Source organism: Symphalangus syndactylus, chromosome 7, assembly GCF_028878055.3.
Source record: "Symphalangus syndactylus isolate Jambi chromosome 7, NHGRI_mSymSyn1-v2.1_pri, whole genome shotgun sequence".
NCBI lineage: Eukaryota > Metazoa > Chordata > Mammalia > Primates > Hylobatidae > Symphalangus > Symphalangus syndactylus.
This window is the reverse complement of record NC_072429.2, coordinates 35,077,541-35,104,255: the sequence shown is the minus strand read 5'-3', so window position 1 is coordinate 35,104,255 and position 26,715 is coordinate 35,077,541. Positions and strand designations below refer to the sequence as shown.

General features: G+C 46.0%; 1 protein-coding gene across 4 annotated transcripts in view; it reads right to left on the bottom strand.

Moving 5' to 3' along the window:
• The window catches only part of ATOX1 (antioxidant 1 copper chaperone), a 58,166-nt gene extending 38,081 nt beyond the window's left edge, over positions 1-20,085 (bottom strand). For 2 of the 4 annotated variants that reach the window (XM_063643161.1, XM_063643160.1), the window contains exons 1-3: positions 19,990-20,074; positions 13,473-13,548; positions 7,416-7,586 (exon numbers count right to left, since the gene is read on the bottom strand). In XM_063643161.1, coding sequence (XP_063499231.1) covers positions 7,462-7,586; positions 13,473-13,548; positions 19,990-19,995 — 207 coding nt within the window. In that variant the 5' untranslated portion in view covers positions 19,996-20,074 and the 3' untranslated portion in view covers positions 7,416-7,461. Of the gene's footprint in view, positions 1-3,961; positions 4,100-7,415; positions 7,587-13,472; positions 13,549-19,989 lie in introns of those variants that run through there. The other 2 variants (XM_055285566.2, XM_063643162.1) reach the window with 2 other exon arrangements.
• Between the last annotated feature and the right edge of the window lie 6,630 nt (positions 20,086-26,715).

Below are 26,715 nucleotides of genomic sequence, written 5' to 3'. Positions count from 1 at the left end.
TATAAAACTCCAGAAAATGCAAACTAATCAATAGTGACAGTAAACAGATCAGTGGTTACTTGGGGGCAAGGAGAGGGTGGGAGGGATTACCAAGAGGTGCCAGGAAACTTTTTAGGTAATTAATACCGTCACTATCTTGATTGTGGTGATGGTTTCATGAGTGTGTGTGTGTGTGTTAGATATATATGTATCTTAATTATACACTTTATTCTTTAGGTAGGAGATAGCAAAAAAAAAAAGTTTACACTTTAAATATGTGCAGTTTATTGAATGAAATTATACCTCAAAAAAGCAGTTAAAAACAAACTTCGGCTGGGTGTGGTGGCTCATGCCTGTAATCCCAACACTTTGGGAGGCTGAGGTGGGCAGATCGCTTGAGCCCAGGAGTTCGAGACCAGCCTGGGCAACATGGTGAAACCTCGTCTCTAAAAAATATATATATATAAATTAGTTGGGCATGGTGGTGTGTGCCTGTGGTCCCAGCTACTTGGGAGGCTAAGGTGGGAGGATTGCTTGAGCCCGAGAGGTGGAGGTTGCAGTGAATGGAGATTGTGCCACTGCACTCCAGCCTGAGTAACAGAGATCCTGTCTCAGAAAAAGAAAAACAACAACAACAACAACATACACACACACACACAACTTCAACATTCAAAAGATTTGCTTAAGCTCAGTCAGCACGCTGATGGGGAGCCAGGCCAGGCCAGAGCTCCCCCTGTGGCTCACACCACTGTGAGGAAGGGAGCCTCCCCCAAATACAGCCCCCAGGCTTCACCCTGCACAGAGGGCCAGGGTGGTTTCTCTCCAGTCATGGTAATGTGGGTGCTGGACAAGCCCAGGCTCTGGCCACCAGGCAAATGGCTAGGTCCCTAAGGCAAAGTTGGTGGGAGCTTCACCCCATCAAGCCCAGAAACAAGGGCTGGTTACTGGGAACACCCTAGGGGAGGTTGTACTCACAGCCAGGAATCTTTGACAAAAATATAAACCTGCTAGAAAGATTAGAAGAGACAATCTCTTCCTTTGTCAAATTATCTGGGCCAACACCTACGGAGCATCTACCATGTGTGAGGGTCTGTCCTAGCTCACTATCTTATGGAATCTAGGTAAGGATGGAATGAGATAAATGCAAGGGCATGACACACTAAATAGGCATCCCCCAAATGGTAGCCATTACTCATCTATCAAATATCCCCTGAGTGCTTGCTCTGTGTGCAGAGGGAACAGATACTTGGGCTGATCCTCGAGGCCAGGAAAGATACGTGGACAGAAAGCTTTGCCACAACACTGAAGTTTGCGAGATAAATGCTTTGAGGGCCAAGAGGAGAAATAAATACTTCCAGCTGTGGAGAGGTTTCATGGAGGCTGTGGTATGTAAGGGAGGGAAAGGAATTCATATATGGAGACAAGGGAGGCTGGTGGAGGAGATCATTCCACTTACAGGGGGCAGCATGAACAAAAGCAAGGCACCTGAGGAGTGGGCTGGCTGGCTGCAGCGAGGAGTGAGAAAGCCTGCAAGGGTGGTCTGGGGCCAAGTGCACGGGGAAGCCCCAGAGAAATATGTGGTCACATCTGCTCCCCACCCCAACTCCTGCAGAAGCCTGAGCTCCGCTGTGTGATTCATTCATTCCGTGGACAGCCAGCTGGGCTGATGGCAGGCGTGGGAGCTTCCCTAATGCCTCTGTGGCCTTGGAAGAACAGAGGCAAGTGCCTCAGCTGGAAACTTGGATTTCAGCTAGGGGTGGTAGTGTAGAGAGAACTCAAAGGAAATGAACCCCTCTGAGAAGCACTCTAAGAGACACCAGTGTCTCAACTCTTGGGCGTTCCCAGTGGGCCAGCCAGACCTCCTAGGGCAATTGAAAATGGAAAAAATCCTCAAGTTTGTTCTCTCAGAGCCCAGAGAAACTTTTTTTAAAAAGAAACTGTCTTAAACATCTCTGTGGATGGTCAAGTCCAGGAGACACTGCCATCTGGTGGTCACGAAACACATTTACCTGGTGGGCTGGGAAGGAGTCCCTGTACCCGCGAGGGGCCATGAAGGCAGAAACGGCCCTGAGATTTGTTTAGTACTTTCATAATGGGATGGAAAGGGATGGAAATTATGCTTGCAACCAGTTTAGAGTTGAAATAAAGTGTTATTTCTGGCTACACAGTTCCCGAGGTGCAGGCATCATGCATTGCGCAGATGAGGAAATTGCCCATGAGATAGATGAGGCGGCTGCTTCCATGTCTGAGTTGATCAAGTGCACAGCCAGGTCTTATTCCAGTCTCCCGCAGCCCTGGGTCCCCAGTAAGTGCCCAACAAATGGCTAAAGTGATGATTCTCAACATGTGACCCCCAAGAGCCTTTCAGAAGGCACATGAAGTTAAATTTAAAACCTTCTGTAAGATGCCTTTTCCTCCTTAACAATTGTACGGTAAAGTTTTCTAGAGTCTAAATGAATGCAGTTACTTCATCTAGTCCTAATGACTAATGGGATGTGTGCCTGGGTATTTTTGTTTTAAAAATTCCTGTTTTAATTTCTAATGTAGTATAACCCACATAACCAAAACTGTTTGATAATAATTTTTTAATTTTTTTTGAGACGGAGTTTCACTCTTTCGCCCAGGCTGCGGTGAAGTGGTGCAATCTTGGCTCACTGCAACCTCCACTCCCTGGGTTCAAACGATTCTCCTGCCTCGGCCTCCTGAGTACATGGGATTACAGGCATGTGCCACATGCCCGACTAATTTTTGTATTTTTAGTAGAGACGGGGTTCACCATGTTGGCCAGGCTGGTCCCAAACTCTTGACTTCAGGTAATCTACCCGCCTCAGCCTCCCAAAGTGCTAGGATTACAGTGAGCCACTGCATCCGGCCGAGATCCTCAATAATTTTTAAGAGTATATAAGATCTACTCAGGAGGCTGAAGCAGGAGGATTACTTGATCCCGGAAGTTAGAGGTTACAGTGAGCTATGATCATGCCATTGCACTCCAACCTGACTAGTCTCAGCCTGTCTCAGCCTGACTGGAATTCAAATGGCCATTTTGACAGATTTTTGACTAATGAAATATTTTAAAAAGGAGTGGCAGCCAGGTGCAGTGGCTCATGCCTGTAATCCCAGCACTTTGGGAGGCTGAGGCGGGTGGATCACCTGAGGGCAGGAGTTCAAGGCCACTTTGGGAGGCTGAGGCAGGAGGATTGCTTGAGCTCAGGAGTTCAAGACCAACCTGGGCAACATAGCAAAACCCCATTTCTAGAAAAAAACTGAAAAAAAAAAAAAAAGTTAACTGGGCATGATGACATGTGCCTGTAGTGCCAGCTACTTGGGAGGCTAAGGTGGGAGTATCGCTTGAGCCCGGGAGGTCAAAGCTGCAGTGAGCCCTGATTGCGCCACTGCACTCCAGCCTGGGTGACAAGAGTGAAACCCCATCTCAAAACAAACAAACGAAAAGCCAAAAATGAATCACTAATATTTTCTGAGTGATTTTTAACCAGCAATCACTGCTCTAATTAATTTACATGTTTCATTTCATTTAATCCCCACAACCACCATTTGCAGTAGATGCTATCATCGCATTTTGTCTGTGGACACTGAGAGGTTAAGTGGCCCAGCTGGGAGGTACTGGAGCTTGAACTCTATCCCAGGCAGTTTGTCTCCACAGCCTCTTCCCACTATTCCACTTGCCTTAACATTTGATAATCTTTTGTGCAATTCACTTGATAGACAAAAGTTTTTCAAAATATGGAGTCTACGAAACTGGTGAAAAGAAAGGGGATCACTGTTCTGAGTCAATGCCTCCACTTTATAGGTGAGGAAAAAATGAGGCCCAGAGAGGGGAAGTGATTTGCTAAAGATCACACAGCAAAGAATCAGAATCTACAGGGTGTCTGACTCCCAGGTGGGAACTCTCAAAACTCCAACCCAAGTAAGCATAACCACATACATGTGAGCAAGCAACACCAAGACCAGGCAAGACAACGTCTCCAACAAAAGCAGCTTGATTTTATTGCAGGGAAGCTAGGAAGGAATAGGACAACTGAGGGTCTCCGCAGGAACACCATCGCCTAGCATGACTGCCAAGTCCCAGGTCTGTCTGGAAGCCAGGGGGAGGATCAGCAGCCTAGGAAAGATGGAAAGTTAGGTGGAACGAAGGCGCCCTCTGGTGTGGACATAGAGATATTGCAAAGGCAATAAATGCACTAAGAGACAGGGGTGACGCAGGGGTGCACTAAGAGTCTTGCACTAGAAGGCAAGGGTGAGGTGGAAAACGCAGGGTGCAGATGGAGGAGCAGGACTAGAGCCCCAGTGTCCAGCCCTGCACACTGCTCCCATGAAGTCTGTTATACTCAGGTTGGCTGGAACGCATTAACCTTGCTAAGCCAATCACTGCCAAAGCCCTCTTCTTGGGAATTTCCAGGGCTGCCAGGACACCCAGTCAACAGCACTCTCTATCCTGTTACAGTTTATGTTGGAAAGGCAATGAACAAAATCATGGCACATAAATCTGCCAAGAGTCAGATGATCAAGGTGACTTCAAAACCAATAAACACTCTATCTTTGAGGCTCCCAAGCCTGGCTTCAAATCGGTCACTGAGGAGCCTCTTAAAACAGACTTCAAAGACATGCTACCTGAGCATGTGGACTAAAGCTGGCTTATTGGGTGATTCTTACTGAGTACTGTGCATCTGAATTTCCAGAAGCCTTTCCAAACAATACATGGTTACTGAAATATGTACAGATAGGATTGCATGATGTCTAGAATTTGCTTCAAAATAATCTGGGCAGGAGGGAGTGGGCATGATGTCTAGAATTTGCTTCAAAATAATCTGGGTGTTTCATCACCCAGATGAAACAATGAGGACAGTGGAGTTTCTAATCCAAGATGTGTGCATTAGGGCTCCCCTACATGGATACAGATAGCTCCGGAAGAGTTTTTTTCCTTCTCTTCCTTCATTCCTTCTTGTCACAGAGCACTTTTATCAAAAAACAACAGGCCTTGGTGAAATAAATACTAATTGTTGGATCTGAGTGACGGGTACTTGGTGATTCATTCTATTACTCTACTTACATATGTTTGAAACTTCCTATCATAAAAAATCTAAAACAGATTAAAAGTACCATGAAAATTATTAAGCCATAGGAAGGAATGATTTGCAACACATGCTATGACTTGAATGAATCTTGAAAACATTATGCTGCATGGAAAAAGGCAGACACAAAAAGGTCACATATAATGTAATTCTTTTTATATGACATGTCCAGGGTAGGCAAATGCAGAGTAGCAGAAAGCAAATTAGTGGCTGCCAGGGGATGGAGAGATGGGTAGTGGGGAGTGACTTCTTAATGGATATAGGGTGTGTTTCTGAGATGATGAAAAAATTTTGAAACTAGAGAGAGATGGTGGTCATACAACATTGTGAATGCACCAAATGCCACTAAATGATAGACTTTAACCCATTTATGCCTAGTGTTCCATTACTGGAACGCTAAGCTTGCAGGAGTTATTTATATCCTACTGTTCAAGGTCATCACCAAGGTTTGATTTTTCACATAAAAAACTTTGCAATATTCAGCATAAATGGGTTGAAATAGTTATTATGTCTTGTGAATTTCATCTCAATAAAATAACATGAAGAAAACATGTTTTCTATGAGAAAAACACATTAAGCTACACATGGTTTACGTCCAACAGATATTACTTTTTTAGTTAAAAAAATTCATATGCCCAGGCCTGGAGTTTCTAATCCAAGATGTGTACATTAGGGGTCCCCCATGTATATAGCTAGTTTTTTTTTTCATTCTCTGCCTCCATTCCTTCTTGTTACAGAGCATTTTTATAAAATACAATCTTACAGGAAGCCCAATATGACACAGGACTGTTTGGGAGCTATGGAGGGTCCAAAGCCCCATCCACTCACCCTCCCTACAAAACCCTAGGGGTGGAGTAATGATGTAAGAAACACTGTTCTTCAACATGCTGGAAACCGCTGATGTTTCACTTCCCTAGAGGATAAGCCTTCATATGTGGAGAGATTGCACAGCAGTCCTCACAAGGCAAGAAAGCAGGTTGGAGGTTTTAGCCCCATTTTACCGATGGGAAGACCAAATCTCTGTATTGTAAAAAGTCCCCAAAGTCAGTGTGAAATGAGATTTGGAATTAGAATCCTAGATTCCTCATTATTCATCCTGGGTTCATTCCTGAATATGGGTTCTATCTATGGATGGAAAGTGCATGACGAAAACAGATGCATCTGACATCTTGTGACTTGCATGTGATGTTACCACATACATAGAACACTGCTATGGCTCAGGTTCCAAATGTATGCCTATGGGAAGGAGGCTATCCTCAAAGAGGACCTACCAGTCAGTTGTGGCTAGCCTCTGTCGGCGGGGTCTCTGTGGGCCCATTCACAGGGACAATGTCACCAGTAACAGTTACAGAAGTCCGATTCAGGATATCTGACTTTCTTCCTGCCTCTGTTACTCACCAGGGTGGGACTTTGGTTGAATCACTTCCCCTCTCTTGGCCTCATTTTTCTCAGTCACAGTCAGGGCACCAAACCACATTAGGGGTATGGCAATCATTGTAATTCACGAGTCAAATGTACTACATGGGCAGTGGCAGCCAGCAGTGCCCTGCTGAGACTGTGGCTGGATCAATGAGTAAGGTCTGCCTGGTTCCAGAGCGACGAGTGCTGGCACAGTGCCCCTTACTGCATCACTGGATTACATAAAAGTGAAGGGAACATCTAGCTCAAACATGCTATTGTTTTTGTACCAGTCTGGACAGAGGGCACGCTCAGGAAGCTGACAACAGTTTCAAGTGGAGAGAGCAGCACAGTCTGAATTAACTCACTTGGTCTGGGCACAGGAGAACAAGGCCCAAGGCATAAGTGTCAACTCTGATGAGACAGTCAGTTTATCAAAGCCAGAGCCATGTGTGGTGATATGTGCCTATAGTTCCAGTTACTTAGAAGGCTGAGGCAGGATGATCACTTGAGCCCAGGAGTTAAAGGCTATAGTGCACTATGATCACACCTATGAAGAGTTACTACCCTCCAGCCTGGGCCACATAGTGAAGCACTGTCTCAAACAAATGAACAAATAAAGAAGTCAAAGGTGCGCTGCTTAGGGTCATATACTGTAAACTTAAACCCTGCTAACCATGAACTGCAACCCTCAAGTCCGAAAGAGGACTCTGGGAGACATTACACAGTGCTCTGTCCACTCACAGGGGCTGTAAGAATTCCCTGAACTTGTGATTTGCATTAGACAATAATAAAATATTTGTAACCACTCCAAAGAAGGTGGACAGTGGATTGAAAAGAACCCAGAGGGCTCTCCCGCTCCACTCAAGCTCTCAAAGGCCAAGGTGTTCGCTCTGATGAGAGGTGTGAGCTGTAGGTTTGTTCAGCAAGTGCTGGGGCCTTACTCACCTGCCCACTTTGGTCCATCCTGTGGGCTGTGGGGACCAGGCCCCTGCTACTCGAGGCCAAGGTAGGAAACAGTCTTTCCTGTTTTCTTCAGGGTTGCAAGCAGAGTGTCCACGCTGTGCTCAGATTCAATGCAGACCTTCTTGTTGGGCAGGTCAATGTCATACTTAACTCCTGCAGGAAGAGGAAGAGGGGAGAGGAAGCACAGACCCTCCCAGTTACAGCAAGAAAGACTTCAGGCTCTAAATTACTACTCACAACCACCCTTGCCCTTTCCTCTAGAGCAGGGATTGGCAAATTTCTTCTGTAATGGGCCAGAAAGTAAATGTTTTAGGCATTGTGGGCCACATATAGACTCTGCTGTATATTCTGTGTATTTTTTTATAACTCTATTCCTGAACATACAAAAACAGGCTGTGAGCAGGATTTGGCCCATGTGCTGATCTCTGTTCTATACTAGGGCTTTCTGAGACAGAGACTCACTCTGTTGCCCAGGCTGGAGTGCAGTGGCATGATCTCAGCTCACTGCAACCTCTACCTCCTGGGTTCAAGTGATTCTCATGCCTCAGCTTCTGGAGCAGCTGGGATTACAGGTGTACACCACCACACCTGGTTAATTTTTGTATTTTTAGTAGAGACAGGGTTTTGTCATGTTGCCCAGGCTGGTCTCAAACTCCTAATCTCAAGTGATCTGCCCGCCTTGGCCTCCCAAAAGTGCTGGGATTATAGGCATGAGCCACTGTGCCTAGCCACCTTTTTTTTTTTTTAATTGCAAAAGTAATATAGACACTTTTTTTTTTTTTTTTTTTTTTTTCAAAAAAGCAAACATTTCTAAATAAAAGTAGAAGCAGTAAGGCCCCCTACTGGTCCTACCCCTAGAGATCACTGTGAACAGTCTGGCTTCTATCTAGACTTTGTCCCAGATAGACAAATGAAAAAAAATTCCTCCAAATCGCATCACACTATATAAACAGGTCTTGCTAATATTTTACTTTTTATTTATTCATTTTTATTTATTTATTTATTTATTTTTTGTTCGTTTGTTTTCTTTTTTTTTTTTTTGAGACGGAGTCTCGCTCTGTCGCCCAGGCTGGAGTGCAGTGGCGCGATCTCGGCTCACTGCAAGCTCCGCCTCCCGGGTTCACGCCATTCTCCTGCCTCAGCCTCTCCGAGTAGCTGGGACTACAGGCGCCCGCCACCACGCCCGGCTAATTTTTTGTATTTTTAGTAGAGACGGGGTTTCACCGTGGTCTCGATCTCCTGACCTCGTGATCCGCCCGCCTCAGCCTCCCAAAGTGCTGGGATTACAAGTGTGAGCCACCGCGCCCGGCCTATTTATTTATTTTAGAGACAGGGTCTCACACGTGTTATACAGGCTGGAGTGCAGTGGCACAATCACAAATCACTATATCCTTGAATACCCGGGCTCAGGTGATGCTCCTGTCTCAGCCTCCCAAGTTGTTGTGACTACGGGCACATGCCACTATGCCTGGTTAAGTTTTGTATTTTATGTAGAGACAGGGTTTTGCATATTGCCCAGGCTGGTCTTGAACTTCTGGGCTCAAGCGATCCGCCTGCCTTGGCTTCCCAAAGTGCTGGGACTACAGGTGTGAGCCACTGCACCCGGCCCATTCTTTTTTTTTTTTTTTTTTTTGACACAGTCTCGCTCTGTCGCCCAGGCTGGAGTGCAGTGGCACAATCTCAGCTCACTGTAGCCTCTGCCTCCTGGGTTCAAGCGATTCTTCTGCCTCAGCCTCCTGAGTAGCTGGGATTACAGGCATGAGCCACCACACTGAGCTAATTTTTGTATTTTTAGTAGAGATGGGGTTTCGCCATGTTGGCCAGGTTGGTCTCGAATTCCTGACCTCAGGTGATCCACCTGCCTCGGCCTCCCAAAGTGTTGGGACTACAGGCATGAGCCACAGTGCCCGGAACTATTCGTTTTTTAAAAGCTACAATCTTCCACAGTGTGGACGTACCACACATCCACTTAATTAATCCACTGTTAAAGGTCATTGAGGATGCTTCTAATTTTTCACCACTATCACAATGTTATAGTAAACATATTTGAACTTGTCTTAAAACACTCATAAAAATATTGTTATACCATGAATTCACAGAATGGAAGTTGTGGGGCAACAGATATTTGGCACATTTTGAATGTTTAATAGACATTGCAAAATTGCCCTCCTAAATGGCTATGCCAATTTACAGCTCCCCAGCAGCACATGGGAGGACCCAGAGTTTTATTCTGACAAAAGAGCGCAAAAAGAAAGGAAAACTCTTGATAGGTTTTAGGACTGGCCTCACCATTGACTTGCTGGGTGACCATGGGCGGGGAGTCGGTGGGAGGAGGGTCCTGCTTCTCACAGGCCTCAGCTACCTCATCTGTACATGAAGGAGTCAGGGCTGGCCAGCTCCTGTGGCCTTTCCAGCTCAAGGATGCCATTAGTCTGTGATGCCTCAGCCCTACCACTGTTCTTTTAGGGCCATAAGCAACTCAAAAAACCCTCCTGACCCTTCTCAAGAGGCCACCCAAGTAGGGACAGTAGGAAAAGATGGGGAGAAACCTGCCGAAGCTCAAAGGCAGATCTTCCAGCAAGGGGCCTTAAAAATCACATGGTTGGCCAGGCGTGGTGGCTCATGCCTGTAATCCCAGCACTTTGGGAGGGTGAGGCGAGTGGATCACTTGAGGTCAGGAGTTCAAGACCAGCCTGGCTAACATGGCAAAACCCCATCTCTACTAAAAATACAAAAATTAGCTCAGTGTGGTGGCATGTGCCTGTAATCCCAGCTTCTCGGGAGGCTGGGGCAGGAGAATCACTTGAACCTGGGAGGCAGAGGTTGCAGTGAGCCAAGATCACACCACTGCACTCCAGCCTGGGAGACAGAGTAAGACTCCCTCTCAAAACAAACAAACAAACAAACAAACAAACAAAACATATGGTTTCCCAGCCTGCGTAACAAAGCGAGACCCTGTCTCTACAAAAAACAAAAACGAAAACAAAAACAAAATAGCTGGGTGTGGTCCTGTAGTCCCAGCTACTCAGGAGGCTGAGGTGGGAAGATGCTTGAGTGTGGGAAGTTGAGGCTGCAGTGAGCCAAGACCGCGCCACTGCACTCCAGTCTGGATGAAGTTCCTGGGATGGGTAGGTGTCCTTGAGCTGTCAAACGAAATTAGGCCCGTCCCCACTTCATCCAGAGCCTGCTGCTTTGATTTGAGGAGCTCCTGTGCAGTTTCATTTTTAAAGCATCAACAGGCTGGGCACGGTGGCTCATGCCTGTAATCCCAGCACTTTGGGGGACCAAGGTGGGCGGGTCACCTAAGGTCAGGAGTTTGAGACCAGCCTGGCAAGACGGAGAAACCCCGTCTCTACTAAAAATACAAAATTAGCCGGGCATGGTGGCCGGCACCTGTAATCCCAGCTACTCAGGAGGCTGAGGCAAGAGAATCACTTGAACCCGGGAGGTGGAGGTTGCGGTGGGCTGAGATCACGCCATTGCACTCTAGCCTGGGCAACAAGAGCGAAACTCTGTCTCAGAAAAAAACAAAAACAAACAAAAAAAAACTAGCCAGGCGTGGTGGCGGGCACCTATTTTCCCAGCTACTCGGGAGGCTGAGGCAGGAGAATCGCTTGAACCCGGGGCGGAGTGCAGCAGGTTGCAGTGAGCAGAGATCATGCCACTTTACTCCACTCCAGCCTGGGCGAAAGAGCAAAACTCCATCTCCAAAAAAAAAAAAAAAAAAGTATCAACAGCAAAAGCTGATACAGACATACAAGATATACACATTCCCATACCACAGCTGGGGAAACCCAGGCCCAAGAAAGAAGGGCCCACAGTCACATGACAAGTCAGCAGCTAGGTTCTTTCCACTGTTTCAGTTTCTTTCAGATTCAGATCCCAGCTTACAGGGCTAGAGGCCAGCCACTGACTTTCTGCGGGACTTTGGGCAAGTCACTTAACCTCCTGGACACTGGCAAACATCCCCATTCCAAAGGTGGAAAGTACAGCTCAGAGGACTGCTAATGAGATCACGTCCATGTGGAAGCCATTTGAAAACTTAATGTCGGCCGGGCGCGGTGGCTCAAGCCTGTAATCCCAGCACTTTGGGAGGCCGAGGCGGGCGGATCACGAGGTCAGGAGATCGAGACCATCCTGGCTAACACGGTGAAACCCTGTCTCTACTAAAAATACAAAAAACTAGCCGGGCGTGTTGGCGGGCGCCTGTAGTCCCAGCTCCTCGGGAGGCTGAGGCAGGAGAATGGCCTGAACCCGGGAGGCGGAGCTTGCAGTGAGCCGAGATCGCGCCACTGCACTCCAGCCTGGGTGACACAGCAAGACTCTGTCTCAAAAAAAAAAAAAAAAAAGAAAACTTAATGTCATTATTATTTAGGGTTTTAAAAAAGAAAATTTTAGAAGATTGTGTGACAGTTCACGTGGAAGAAAAAGAAAAAATCTTAGAAGGCTGACTGAGCACTGGCATTGCCAAAACTCTGATCACAACTCAGTTATTACCTCACTCAGTCCCAGGACCAGATCCCAGTCCTCTCTGGGCCTCAGTTTCCCCAGCTGTGAAATGACAAGGCTGGATGAGACTGACTGTTCAAAAGAGGTGCTTTAAGAATATCTGCATGTGGCCAGGTGCGGTGGCTCATGCCTGTAACCCTAGCACTTTTGGAGGCCAAGGCAGGCGGATTACTTGAGGTCAAGAGTTCAAGACCAGCCTGGCCAACATGGTGAAACCCCGTCTCTATGAAAAGTACAAAAATTCGCCAGAAATCACCTGAACCCAGGAGGCAGAGGCTGCAACAAGCTGAGATCATGCCACTGCACTCCAGCCTGGGCAACAAACAGAGTGAGACGTCATCTCAAAAAAAAAAAAAAACCTGCATGTGAGTGATTCAAAATTAATTTAAAAAAATGTTTTTGAAGTAAAGAAACAGAAAAAGACAAAATTTTAAAAATTGTTACCTTTTTTAAAAATCTTTCCTTGTTTTCTTTTTCTTATTTATTTATTTATTTATTTTTTTAGAGACAGGGTCTTGCTCTGTTGCCCCACTGCAGTGCAGTGGCACGATCTAGGCTCACTGCAGCCACAACCTCCCAGGCTCAAGCGATCTTCCCACCTCAGCCCCCCAAATTAGCTGGGAGTACAGGCATGTAACACCATGCCTGGCTAACTTTTTTGGTATTTTTTGTAGAGATGGGGTTTTACCATGTTACCCAGGCTGGTCTCGGGAACTCCTGAGCTCAGGCAATCCACCCGCCTCAGCCTTCCAAAATGCTGGGATCACAGGTGTGAGCCACCCTGCCCAGCCCCATTTAAAAAATCTTAATAGAGGCTGGGTAGAGTGGCTCGCACCTGTAACCCCAGCACTTTGGGAGGCCAAGGCGGGCAGATCACCTGAGGTCAAGGGTTCGAGACCAGCCTGACCGACATGGAGAAACCCCATCTGTACTAAAATATAAAATAAGCCAGGTGTGGTGGTGCATGCCTGTAATCCCAGCTACTTGGGAGGCTCAGGCAAGAGAATTGCTTGAACCTGGGAGGCGGAGGTTGCGATGAGCTGAGATTGCACCATTGCACTCCAGGCTAAGCAAGAAGAGCGAAACTCTGTCTCAAAAAAAAAAAAAATTCAATAGAAAATGACACTCAGATGTGTCATGCAGTACACACTGGAGATGACCAACATATTAACTAGTACTGCCATGGCTCCAGAGCTACTCCTGGCAGTACTAGTTAATTTGGCTAAATCCCAGCTCTGCCATTTACTGACCATGTGATCCCAGATAAGTTACTTAATGTCTCTGAACTTCAGCTGTCTCCTGTTTAACATGGAGCTAGTCAAAAAAACTATCTGAAATGGCTGTGGTGAGGATTAAATGATGTGATCCACATAAGCCACTAAGAAAATAACAAGAGTAGTTGGCACATGCTAAGTACTCAATATATTTTAGTTTTACTGTTATGATCAGCTTAACTCTAAGTCCCTCCTGCAACATCTGCATGCATCTGAGCATGGCATAAGTGCACCCAACTCAGGGCCACTCACTCACCTCCAAGCTTATTGAGGACCCGAGAGACAGCTTCAGCACAGCCTCCACAGGTCATGTCCACGGAGAACTCGTGCTTCTGAAACAAACAAAGGGGGACCATGACCCGAGCCCTGTAGAGTGACCCCCACACAGTGCCAGCAGACAGGCCCACTCAGGGTTAAGACAGAAGGCAGAGAGACTGGGCAGGACCTGGTTGGCATCAGACTCATCAGGAGCCTGTTTCTGTGCCTGTCTCTTCAACTATAGAGTAGCTAAGAGTTTCTGCCTCACAGGTTGTATTCAGTGGAATCATCCCTATAAATCCTTTAGCAGTGTCTGGCATATAGTGAATAGAATCACCTGGAGATCTAGTTTAAAATGCTTTTTCTCAGTCCTACCTTCAAAACACTGATTCTTGAGCTATGAGCTTTGTCTCAGGGCCACCAATAACTCTGACAGGGATGGGCCCCCATACTGTAAGCAATGCTGATCTGGTGGGCCCACTTATGAACCAGAAAATTATTTTCTGCATTAGAGTCACCTGCAGCTTGCAAAAACTACAGGTTCTGGTAAGCAGGTCTGGGCTGGGGAATCTGTTATGTCCACTCATTATCCCAGGTGATTCTGCTTTCATCCAAGGGCCGCATTCTCAGAGGCAGCATCTGGGTCCAGGGAAGAGAAAGGATTGCCTGGGTTCCCCAGTGGGTTGGAGGCAAGGCAGGAAGGGATCCCCGGCTCCTAGTCTTCATGTAAGCTCTACATTCTACAGTCTCTAGGATATCTAACAGATCAAGGGTCTGAAGGTAAGCTCCCAGAAGACAGAAGTTTTGTTCAGTTCACTACTGGATTCCTAATACTTGGAACAATGCCTGGACAGAGTAGGTGCTTAAAACATATTTTTGAGTCAATGGATAATTGGCATGGCTGGTTTGAACTTCTGGGTCTTTTGCTTTGCTTTCACACAAGGATTACTTATACCAATACTTTATTTTAAAATCTCTGGAAATGAGACCATCTGAAATCAGATAAATATGGCTTCAGATACCAGCTCTGGCACTACTAGTTGCATGATCATCAATAAGTTACTTCTCTATGCCTTAGTTTCCACATCTGAAAATTGAGGGTAAGAGTCCCTCTCTAGATTTGTGAATGGGATGAACACAGGATTTTAAGTGCGGTAGCCAGCATCCAAGATGACCTCAATGATCTCTGCCTCTGGTATTTATGCCCTTGAGTAATCCCATTCCAAATATCTCAGGTTGGTCTGTGTGTCTTATAGAATATGGCTTGAAGTGAGGTTATGTGGCTTCTGAAGCTATCACAATGTCATAAAAGACACTGTGACTTCTGTCTTGCTCCATTTCTGGGTTCACTTGCACTAGAGGAAGTCAGTTACTAAATTACAAAGATATTCAAGCAACCATAAGGAGAGGTCCACAAAGTGAGAGACTGAACCCTCCAGCTAACAAGCATGTGAGTGAGCCATCTTGGAAGTGGATTCTCCAGCTCCAGTCAAGCCTTCAGATGAATGCAGCTCCAGCCAACATCTCACTGCAACTTTATGAGAGCCTCTGAGCTGCAGCCACTAGGCCAAGCTGTTCCCAAATTCCTGACTCAGAAACTGTGTGAGTTACTATAAATATATTTGTTGTTTTATACTACAAAGTTTTGGGATAATTACTAAGGAGCAATAGATAACTAATACATTAAGGAAGTTTGAGCCTAGTACTAGGTTCCCTTGGGTAAAAGGTTAGCTATTGGATTATTAATTTCTTCCATTTGTCTCTCCTGTTTCCCTTCAAAAATCAATGGCTACATTTTTCATGGAGCACTTCAAAATATTTCAAGTCTATTACCTCAATTGGAATCCTGGGCGTAGTGATATATCTTGCTAGAAAACCACAGGCAAAATCTCTGCTCCAGAAGGGCTCCAGTTACCTAATCTATACCAAAAGGGTATTAGCTAACTCAATTTTTTTCAACTTCAGTGTGCATAGGAAGAATCTGGGGACCTTGTGGAAAGTGCAGCTCCCAGACATCTGCCTCAACTGACTCTGTGGATGTGGAGCGGGCCCTGCCACTCCCCATTTTTAACCTACTGGGGAGAGACTGGGAGGCAAAACTACAAACCTGAAAATAAAGTGGCTAAGTGGCTTCTCAAACGCTTTCCAAATCTCTAACCACCACTGAGTCTGGATTGTCACTGTGCTCTACAGAGGAAACCAAGACCAAGAGTTAAGCAGCTTGATTTTCCAGTGTAGACTGCTTGACCTTTGTGCCTAGTACCACTCCTTTTATTAAGGCCAAATCTGCAAAATCTGCCTTAAAGAAAATAGTCAGTCTTTCCTTTCTTCTAAACATCTCTGATTTTTTCATCTTGTTTCATAACTATTCAAAGACAGCAACAATAACAAATTCTGGAAAGAAGGATTTGTAGTAGGTATTACAAAATCTTGTCTTTAAAATGTGGTCCTCAGCCCAACAATATGAGCATCACCTGAGAGCCTGTCAGAAATGCAGAATCTCAAGTCCCTTCCCAGAAGTCCGGAATCAGAATCCTCATTTTAACAAGACACCCAAGTCATTCCTGCCCACATTACAGTCTGAGATGATGCTCTCCTCTATTAAAAAATTTTTTTAGGCTGGGCAATGTGGCTCATGCCTATAATCTCAACACTTTGGGAGGCTGAGACAGGCGGATCACCTGAGGTCAGGAGCTCGAGATCAGTCTGGCCAACATGGCAAAACCTGTTTCTCTACTAAAAATAGAAAAAAAATTAGCCAGGCATGGTGGCAGGTGCCTGTAATCCCAGCTACTTGGGAGGCTGAGGCAGGAAAATCGCTTGAACCCGGCGGAGGTTGCAGTGAGCCAAGATCGTGCCACTGCACTCCAGCCTGGGCAACAGAGCAGGACTGTTTCAAAAATAAATAAATAAATAAATAAATTTTTAAAAGGCTGGGTGCAGTGGCTCGCACCTGTAATCCCAACACTTTGGGAAGCTGAAATGGGAGGATCACTTGAACCCAGGAGTTTGAGACTAGCCTGGGCAATACAGTGAGATCATGGCTCCATTTAATTTAAAAGAAAACAATTGTTTTGGAAAAAAAAATGATGATGCTCTGGAACATGGATTGGCACACTACAAGCTACCTGTTTTACAAAGAGTTTTGTTAAAACATAGCCAAAATTGGGCCAAGTGTGGTGGCTCATGCCTGTAATCCCAGCACTTTGGGAGGCCGAGGGGGGAGGATCACGAGGTCAAGAGATCGAGACCATTCTGGCCAACATGGTGAAACCCCATCTCTACTAAAAATACAAAAATTAGCTGTGGTGTAGTGATGGCGTGTGCCTGTAGTCCCAGCTACTCAGGAGGCTGAGGCAGGAGAATCGCTTGACCCGGTAGGCGGAGGTTGCAGTGAGCCAAGACCATGCCATTGCACTCCAGCCTGGTGAGAGAGCGAGACTCCGTCTCAAAAAAAAAAAAGAAAAAGAAACAAAAACAAAAAACCATAGCCAAACTCGTTTGTTTACTTCTGCACTATAATGGCAGAGTTGAGTAGTTGTACCAGAGACCCTATGGTTTGTGAAGACTAAAATGTTTACTATCTGGGCCTTGTAAAAATTTGCTGAGTCTTGCTCTAGGATAACCAGCAGAAAATCAATTCATTAATGGTTTGTACTTACATACTGAGCCAAAGATTTGAAGGGTTTGCAAGATCAACATAAGAGCTAAATCTACTGACTGTCTATTATATGTCAAATTCTCTTTATACAGTATCTAGTTAGTCCTCACTGAGCCTGGAAAGAGAGCTATTTATCTTATTTCACTCAGGAGGAAAGTGAAGTTCCCAAGAGTTCACTAGGTAGCCTGCAGTCATGTGGCAAATAACTACTGAGTATGGAATATGAACCTAGGCTTTCTTTGCTCCAGGGAAATCTTGCCGGATTCTTTTTTTTTTTGAGACTGAGTCTCGCAGTGTCGCCCAGGCTGGAGTGCAGTGGCATGATCTCGGCTCACTGCAACCTCCGCCTCCTGGGTTCAAGTGATTCTCCTGCCTCAGCCTCCCGAGTAGCTGGGACTACAGGCATCCGCCACCATGCCCGGCTAATTTTTTTGTATTTTTAGTAGAGACAGGGTTTCAACATGTTGGCCAGGCTGGTCCCGAAGTCCTGACTTCGTGATCTGCCTGCCTCAGCCTCCCAAAGTGCTGGGATTACAGGCATTAGCCACCGTGCCCGGCCTATTATTATCCCTTCTTGACAAATGAGGAAACTGAGGTTTAGGGGTTAGTTCACACACTCACGGTGATTCGGCTGAGTAGGGCCTGAACTGAACATAGTCAGTCTCTAAAACCTCAATGCTTAACCACTGAGATCTTGTTAAAATGGGATTGAAAGCTGCCTGCCTATAGTTTTCTCTTCTCTTCTTTCTTTTCTTTCTCTCTCCTTCCTTCCTTCCCCCCCTTTTTTTTTTTCTTTTGAGACAGGGTTTCACTTTCACTCTGTCACCCAGGCTGGAATGCAGTGGCACGATCATGGCTCACTGCAACCTCAACCTCCCAGGCTCCAGCAATCCTCCCACCTCAGCATCCCAAGGAGCTGGGACTATAGGCATGGGCCACCACATCTGGCTAATTTTTTGTAGAGCCAGGGTTTCATCATGTTGCCAAAGTTGGTCTCAAGCTCCTGCATTAAAGTGATCTGCCCGCCTGGGCCTCCCAAAGTGCTGGGATTACAGGCGTGAGCCACCATGCCCGGCCTCACCTGCCTATAGCTCTAGCCCACTTGTCCTATGTCTACACATGAGCTACCATTTCTTGGGGACTAGATGTAACAGTGGCTAGGGGACATATTTTACTGGCATTCTTCCAATTAATACTAACAACCGTCCTGTGAGGTCAAAGTTTTTGTCCCTATCTTACAGATGAGGAAATCAAGGCAGTGAGATAAAGTAACTTGCCTGAGGTCACCCAGTTGGCAAGCTGGGGCACAGATTTTCAGAGGTTTCTGGGATTCCAAACCCTGTGCTCTAGGGCATTTGTCTGAGAAAACTCTCAGGTAACACACTCTTCCCCTTCCAGTATGTGTATATATGTATATATATTTTTTCTTCCCTTTCCAGTTTTGAGGAAGTCCTTTGACTAACACCCTCCTTCCTTCAGCTGTTCATCTTGTGGTACATGGTGCCAAGTGCCCCCCTCATTCCTATCATCTGCTCCAGAGGGTCTTTTGTCAAAATCCCCAGAAAGAAGATACAGAATACAGTGATGATCAAGCTGGCCTTTTCCTCATTGCCACCCCCCACAAAAAATCCTGGTGGTCTTCACTCTCCAAGCCCCAGGGCGATTAATACTGTCTTCTACCATTGCCACAGGCTGACTTGCTCAACTGGTAGGGCTGATTGTATCAGATTCCTTATCCATACTTTGTTGTTGAAGGATTTGTCTTAAGGCACCTGGCAAGACACACGGGAAATGACACCTGAGATGTTAGTGGCTCTGTCCAGGGGGCCTCAGGCTCACCTGCCAGCTCCCTAAAGACAGGATGCAAAGACATGGCATCTGTGGGATACCTCTGGGTATCCACCTGGCCCAGAGCCATGAATTAGGCACCCTGAAAAAAATGCTAAACACCACATTACCCTAACCAAGATGCAACTGAGATCAGAGCATCCTCCCAAGCCGGTGTGACTGCTTTTGCCTGGCACCTCCCATGTGGTCAGGCCTGGAGAGACGGGGAGCCTAGGGATAAGGAGCCGAATCCTGGCTCTGCCAACTTCAATACGACCTGGAATAAGTTACTGGGCTTTTTATATTTTTATCTGCCAAAGGCCTCAATTCTCTATATAAAAAACGAGGCCACGAGCAACAATATATGTGATAAGACTGAGTGATCTGCAAAGGCAGGCTAAGACTAACTTCCCAGACTCTGCCACTGAGCAACTGGTGACTTTGCGGGGGGTTCCTGAACCTCTCTGGGGCTTATGGGTTCAGGCTGAGAAAGTGTCTCCATTCAGTGTCGCCCAGAGTTGACCTGAAAAGTAGGCCAGAGTGGGCAGGGAAATGAAGAAAAGCATGAACCTCTGAAAACCTGCCCGGTCCGTGAGGGAATAACCGGGTCCACCCCCTTGTCCAGAGCCTCCCCACTGCCCTCCTTCAGGCCACCTCCGCGGGCAGGGCAGCCAGGAGGAAGGCTCAGGGACTAGGCGTCTCAGTTTCCGCTGGCCACCAACTCCCCCACCCCCTGCCACCTCTCTGGTTCTGTTTCTCCGTGTACGCAGGGAAGGTGTGGGCTTGTCGCCCCTGGAGGCCTTCCAGCTCCGACGTTTTGAAGCCTGGCTCCCAGATTAAACTCCCTTCGGATCCCATTTTCCGAAGGGTCGCAAAAGCTGGGGGCTGGGTGGGGTAAGCTGGGGGACAACAGAGGCTCCGGCCGCCGCCTGAGCCCTTCAAGATCGGCATCCGGTCAAGCGGCTGTGCAGCCGAGAAGCAACCCGGGACTGCAAGTCTGCGTGGCGGGGACGGCGCAACCACTCACCGGCATGACTGAGGCAGCGGCGGTGTGGCGGCGGTGGCAGCAGCAGCAGCGCCTCCCTGGGCTCGGAGGGCGGGTTAGACTGCACTTCCGAGAGTGCGCGCTAGAGGCCCCGTCCCGGAGGCCCCTCCCACTCCGGGCCGGGCCGCGAGGGAGGCCCCGCCCCTCCGGGCCTGATCTCTGCCGGCCGCGCCGCCTCCTTTCCGCGGGCAGGGCCCGTGGTCACCCGGCCTGGACGGAGAGAGGAGGTGAGAGGGGCGCTGCGTTGCCCTCCATCGACTGTCGGCCTTTTTCAGAACGCCTACTTCGGGTCAAGCTTCTGTTAGGGAATACCAGAGAAGGGCACCGCCTTGAACAGGACAGATCCATCCATCCCTAAAAGGACAGTTTCACTCATTTATTCACCGAGTCAATATTTATTGAGCGCCAGCCAACGAGGACGCAGCGGTGGAAAAGATGTAGCAGGAGCCTGCGAAGGACGCAGGCAGTGACAGCGCAGAGTTAGCAGAGCTGTCGTGGCAGAGGAGGAAGGGCCCTGACTGGAGTGGGGTGGGGGCGGTTGTGGAAGAGAGGCGGCCTGGGGAGGAGGCAATAATCTGGACCTCAGTTAGCCTTTATCGCCCTATCACAGGCTCTGTCTCCAAATGCAGTCGCATTGGGGGTTAGGGTGTCAACATAGGAATTTGGGGGGACGCAATTCATGTCCATGTCAGAGTTCAGTCCCTAGCAGAGCCATGCTGACTAGAGTTTTAATCTCAGCCCTATCATTTACCAGCCGTGTGACCCTGGGCAGATGAACTTACCTCTCTAAGCCTCAATATCCTCACGTATAAGATGGGGACAGTTAAGGTCACTATACAATTTTTTATCTAAACATTTTGCTAGAGAAAGGAGATGCTATTAATAATTTTGCCAGGACAACAGGTAAACGCCATGACTGTTTCAGGCAAACAAGGACACATGGTTCCCTCCAAGAAACCTACTTTGCAGTATTGTTGGAATACATGTAATGTATGCAAACTTCTTAGCACATTGCTTGGCACATGGTAGGCACCAAAAATATATAAGTATTCTCTAACTGCTAGGCCCTCTGTTGGCCTCCCTGGCACTGGGTCTTCCGCTGCTCACAAAATACCCCTTAACCATTCATCCCCTACCCAACCTGCCAGGAATTCCCTAAAGATGGAAGGGAAGGGGGCGAGGAGGAGAGGGAAAGAGGGTACTGGCACATTAGGTCCCGTACGGGCAAGGCTTAGCATCTTGGTAGTCCTGGGTGCAACTGTGCCCTGGGGCTAGGGATAGCTAGATTGCCATGAGGGAAGGAAATCCTTCCCAAAGGCAACAGTGCACAGGGTGAACCACCCATGGCATGTTTTAGAGAATTAGGGGTATGGGTTGGGGGGATGACTAAGCCTAGAGACAGCAATTTAAAGAGAAGACAGCTTTATAAAGATCTGTTAAAGATTACAAATAAAGACCTATTAAAGAGGAGAAGAAAATATGCCAGACTGTAGTTCCTGCATAAATATATACATACATTCCGTGTATTTACATTAAAATAAGCATGAAATGAACCACAGCCAGTGTTACTAGAAGTTATCTTGGATAAGTGTAGGATTTACTGGTGGAATCCCAATGTGCCTACTGTTTAATTTTCAAATAACAAAGTAGCATACAGTGAAAAGTAGGTCTCCCTCCTACCCTGACCTCTCCTTCTTAAACAAAAGGCATACTATACATAGTTTTGCATCCTGCTTTTCTCACGTTATAAAATATCTTAGAGATTATTCCTGGGCCAGATGCAGTGGCTTACACCTGTAATCCCATTGCTTTGAGAGACCTAAGTGGGAGGATCACTTGAGCCAGGAGTTTGAGACCAGACTAAGCAACATGGTGAAACCCCGGCTCTACAAAAAATACAAAAATTAGCCGGGTGTGGTGGCATATGCCTGTGGTCCCAGCTACTCAGGTGACTGAGGTGGGAGCATCACTTGAGCTCAGGAAGTCAAGGCTGCATTGAGCCATAAGTACACCACTGCACTCCAGCCTGGGTGACAGAATGTGACCCTGTATTTAAAAAAAAACAAAAAAGATTATTATTCCTTAATAGTACCTATCAATCCTTTTCTTTCTTTGCTTTTTTTTTTTTTTTTTTTTCTGAGATGGAGTCTTGCTCTGTCACCCAGGCAGGAGTGCAGTGACGCAATCTTGGCTCACTGCAATGTCCACCTCCTGGGTAGCCGGGATTATAGGCGCCCACCACCACACCTGGCTAATTTTTGTATTTTTAGTAGAGACAGGGTTTCACCATGTTGGCCAGGCTGGTCTCGAACTCCTGGCCTTGTGATCCGCCCACTTTGGCCTCCCAAAGTGCTGGGATCACCGGCAATGAGCCATCACTAAGCCAGTGAGCCTGGGAAATGGGCATATAGAATCCCTGCTTTCTGGGTGACAGTGTTGTTGCAAGGATAGGAATGTACACACTGTAGGCATGTATAGATGGTAGGTTCTTCCTGGTATAATCTACCTCTAGACCCAGCCTCCTGGGATGACCCTTTCTTTGACAGATGCTGGGGAGTTTAATTCTTTGTGAAGAAAGGTTTTGTAGCTGCTGCCTGCTCCCCGCTATCCCCACCGCAGGAAACCAAGTGTCTATTTTTTGTATCATAACACAGGTATACACTATTTGCCTCACTGCTTCATCCACCAAGGGACCCTTTATCTGGGACCAAAGATTCTGAGCTGAAAGGGCCCTCAGAGCAGCCAAGGCATGCATGAGAAGAGAAGGGCTATGAAGTGGAAGCTGAGGGAGCGTGGACTGCAGGCTTGGGAGAGGCAGCATGGTGTCCTGCAGAGCCTCATGCTGGCAGAACTGGGTCTACAGACACATTTTATTCAGTTCCTAAAGTATTCAAAATATTTTTTGATTAGTTGACAACAGTTAAGAACTCTGAGTATGCTTGTACAACATTGTGAATATACTTAATGCCACTGAATTATACACTTAAAAATGGTTAGAAAGAGGAATTTTACGTTCTGTATGTTTTACAATTAAAAATAGGGCATGGTGGCTCACGCCTGTAATCCCAACACTTTGGGAGTCCCAGGCAGGATAATTGCTTCAAGTCCAGCCCAGCAACATAGCGAGACTTCGTCTCTACAAAAAATTTAAAAATTAGCTGGACATGGTGTTGTGCGCCTGTAGTCCCATCTACTTGGGAGGCGGAGGTGGGAAGATCACTTGAGCCCAGGAGGTCAAGGCTGCACTGAGCCATGATCGTGCCACCACACTCCAGCCTGTGCGACAGAGCAAGACCCTGTCTCAAAATAAAAATAAATAAATTTATTTATTTCTAGACTGACATGTAAAATTAGTTGCTTTCTTATTTCAAGACTAGGAAAAGCATTTTTAAATATAAAAATTCTAAATAGTTTTTAACTTTTATTTTTTGAGACAGGGTCTTGCTGTGTCACCTAGGCTGGAGTGTAGTAGCGTGAACATGACACACTGCAGCTGTGACCTCCTGGGCTCAAGGGATCCCCCGACCTCAGCCTCCTGAGTAGCTGGGACCACAGGTGCATGCCACCACACCCAGCTAATTTTTTTTGTATTTTTGTAGAGATGGGGTCTTGGCATGTTGACCAGGTTGCTCTCATAAGCAATCCTCCTGCCTTGGCCTCTCAAAGTGTTGGGATTACAGGCGTGAGCCATCGCACCTGGCCTAAAGACGTTTTTAAAAAGGGTGATGGCCGGGTGTGGTGGCTCATGCCTGTAATCCCAGCACTTTGGGAGGCAGAGGCAGGTGGATCACTTGAGGTCAGGAGTTCAAGACCAGCCTGGCCAACATGGCGAAACCCCGTCTCTACTAAAAGTACAAAAGGTAGCTGGGCATTGTGGTGGGCACCTGTAATCCCAGCTACTCGGGAGGCTGAGGCAGGAGAATCGCTTGAACCCCAGAGGTGGAAGTTGCAGTGAGCCGAGATCACGCCACTGCACTCAAGCCTGGGCGACAGAGCGAGACTCTGTCTCAATAATAATAATAATAATAATAATAATGATAAAAAGGGTGAAACCTATTCAGCTAAAGTCCTCAGAATATTTCCATTGTATTTTTTAGACGAGACCAAAAAGTTTTTGTACTATTAGTAAATGTTTTAAAAAAAAGAACACTGAGTCACATAACCCAGAGTTTTAATATCTCCTGAAAAACTGAAAGATCTGGAAACATGTCTATAACTAACAGGATAGGCCAAGTAATATTGTAGTAACAAACAATCCCAAAGCCTCAATGGCTTAAAACAACAAAGATTTATTTCTCATGTGATATGCCCGTAACTGGCTGAATAGGTTGAAGTTGAAGGAGTGGCTCTGTGCAAATCACTTTTGCTCAAGGACCTGGTTTGAGGGAGAGTCACCATATAGAATGGCACTGATCTGAAAGTGCCCTGCCAAAATTCATATGTTGAAACCTAATTGCCAATGTGATAGTATTAGGAAGTGGGGCCTTTGGGAAGTGATTAACTAATGACGGAAGAACCCTCATGGATGGGATTAGAGAATTTATAAAAGATGTTGAAGGGAGTACCGTAAGCCCTTTTTGCCCTTCTGCCATGTGAGGGGACAGTGATCATCTTAGAAGCCATCATAGTCCACAGCACTCTTCAGTGGACTCCCAACATAGCAGCCAATGGTCAGGGAACATTTGCCATGCTGTCCTCTTCCTCCTTTGTTTTCTGTACCCCTGGGGCTTCAGGTTTCTAAAGATGTGTTTAATGAGACAACCCAGACAAACCTGCGTTCAGTTCCTCACTGTTTCAGGCATTTAATCTCTCTGACCCTGTCTCTTCTCTTGTAAAATAAAGATAATAATTAGACGTAGCTCATCGTGCTGTGGTGAGCAATAAGACAACACTCAAAATATTCAGCTCGGTGGCTAGTGCACAGTAAGCACCCAGAATCTATTCTTAGGGTTATGACAAGTTAGTTTTTAAAATAACCTATGAAAACTTTCTTTTTTTTTTTTTTTTTGAGATGGAGTTTTGCTCTGTCGCCCAGGCTGGAGTGTAGTGGCATGATCTTGGCTCACTACAACCACCATCTCCTGAGTTCAAGTTATTCTCCTGCCTCAGCGTCCTGAGAAGCTGAGATTACAGGCATGCATCACCAGGCCCAGCTAATTTTTTTTTTGTATTTTTAGTAGAGATGGGGTTTCACCATGGTGGTCAGGCTGGTCTCAAACTCCTGCCTCAAATGATCCACCCACTTTGGCCTCCCAAAGTGCTGGGATTACAGGTGTGAGCTACCACATCTGGGAGAAATTTCTTAATGTAAAAAACTTTCAAAACAATACACATAAAATGAAAATCTCTTTAAAACCCTTGTATCATTCTCTTCTGCAGAAGTAGCAACTACTATCAGATTGCTGTATATCCATCCTGACTTTTTAAATGCATTCACAAACATTAATAAACATACATGAATGTATAGTTGGTGTGTGTGTATATATATATATATATATATATATATTTTTTTTTTTTTTTTTTTTTTGAGATGGAGTTTTGCTCTGTTGCCCAAGCTGGAATGCAGTGGTGTGATCTTGGCTCACTGCAACCTCTGCCTCCCGGGTTCAAGCAATTCTCCTGCCTCAGCCTCCTGAGTAGCTGGGATTACAGGCATGTACCACCACGGCCGGCTAATTTTTGTATTTTTAGTAGAAATGGGGCTTCACCATGTTGGCCAGGCTGGTCTTGAACTCCTGACCTTGTGATCCACCCACCTCAGCCTCCCAAAGTGCTGGGATTACAGGCATGAGCCACTGCACCTGGCTAGTTGTTGGTATTTTTAAAGCATATATGATATACTATACATAATTTGCAAGACACTTTTTAAAATTATCAATCTGCTTTGGAAATTTGTGTTTTTTATATAAATATTTTTAAAATATTTGAATGTAAACACGCACATATATGAACTAGCTCAATCTTTTAAATTGCTACAAAAATTTTTCTAGTATGGATATATTAAATTTAGCTATTCCATAAAAAAGACTATTTTGCCATATTATAAACAGTGCTATAATAACATTTGTGCTCTCTGTATACACGTGGGAGTGTTTCTTCAAAGTAGATACCAAAAAGTAGAATTTCTGCATCATAGGGTGTGTGGATTTTAAATTTTACTAGATGATAGCAAACTGCCCTCAGAAAGCCTATGCTAATTTATATTTTGTACTAGCAGTATATGAGAGTAATTATTTCTCACACCCTTGCCAACTTTTTTTTTTCATCACTGAATGTCTATCTATTAAATGCTGATGGAGGTAAGGATAAGACTCATTCATATGCCAAGTGCCTGGCACGTAATAGCTACTCTGAACACACAATACCCACAGTTTATTATATAAATCCAAGCCTGAAAAGTCAAAATTTCCATTCATTCTATTATTAATTGGCAAACAAAAAAGCTCTTAGTTTTTGGAACACAGGTTTGAATCTTGTTTTATCCACTTTGTGCAACTGGGGACCTTAATGGTTTAGTTTCTGCACTCCTTCAGTGTTATTGTAAAACTCCCAAGCATTTGTTGAGACATTACACAGCTAGGTCTTGTTGCTTTACAACCTTGGGATGTAGCAGTCAACATTCAGCATAGATCAAAATTCTTAGGCAGGATTGTATAGGTTAATTACCCAGGAGGCTTCTAAAGCTGAAGTCTGTATTACCCTCCACCC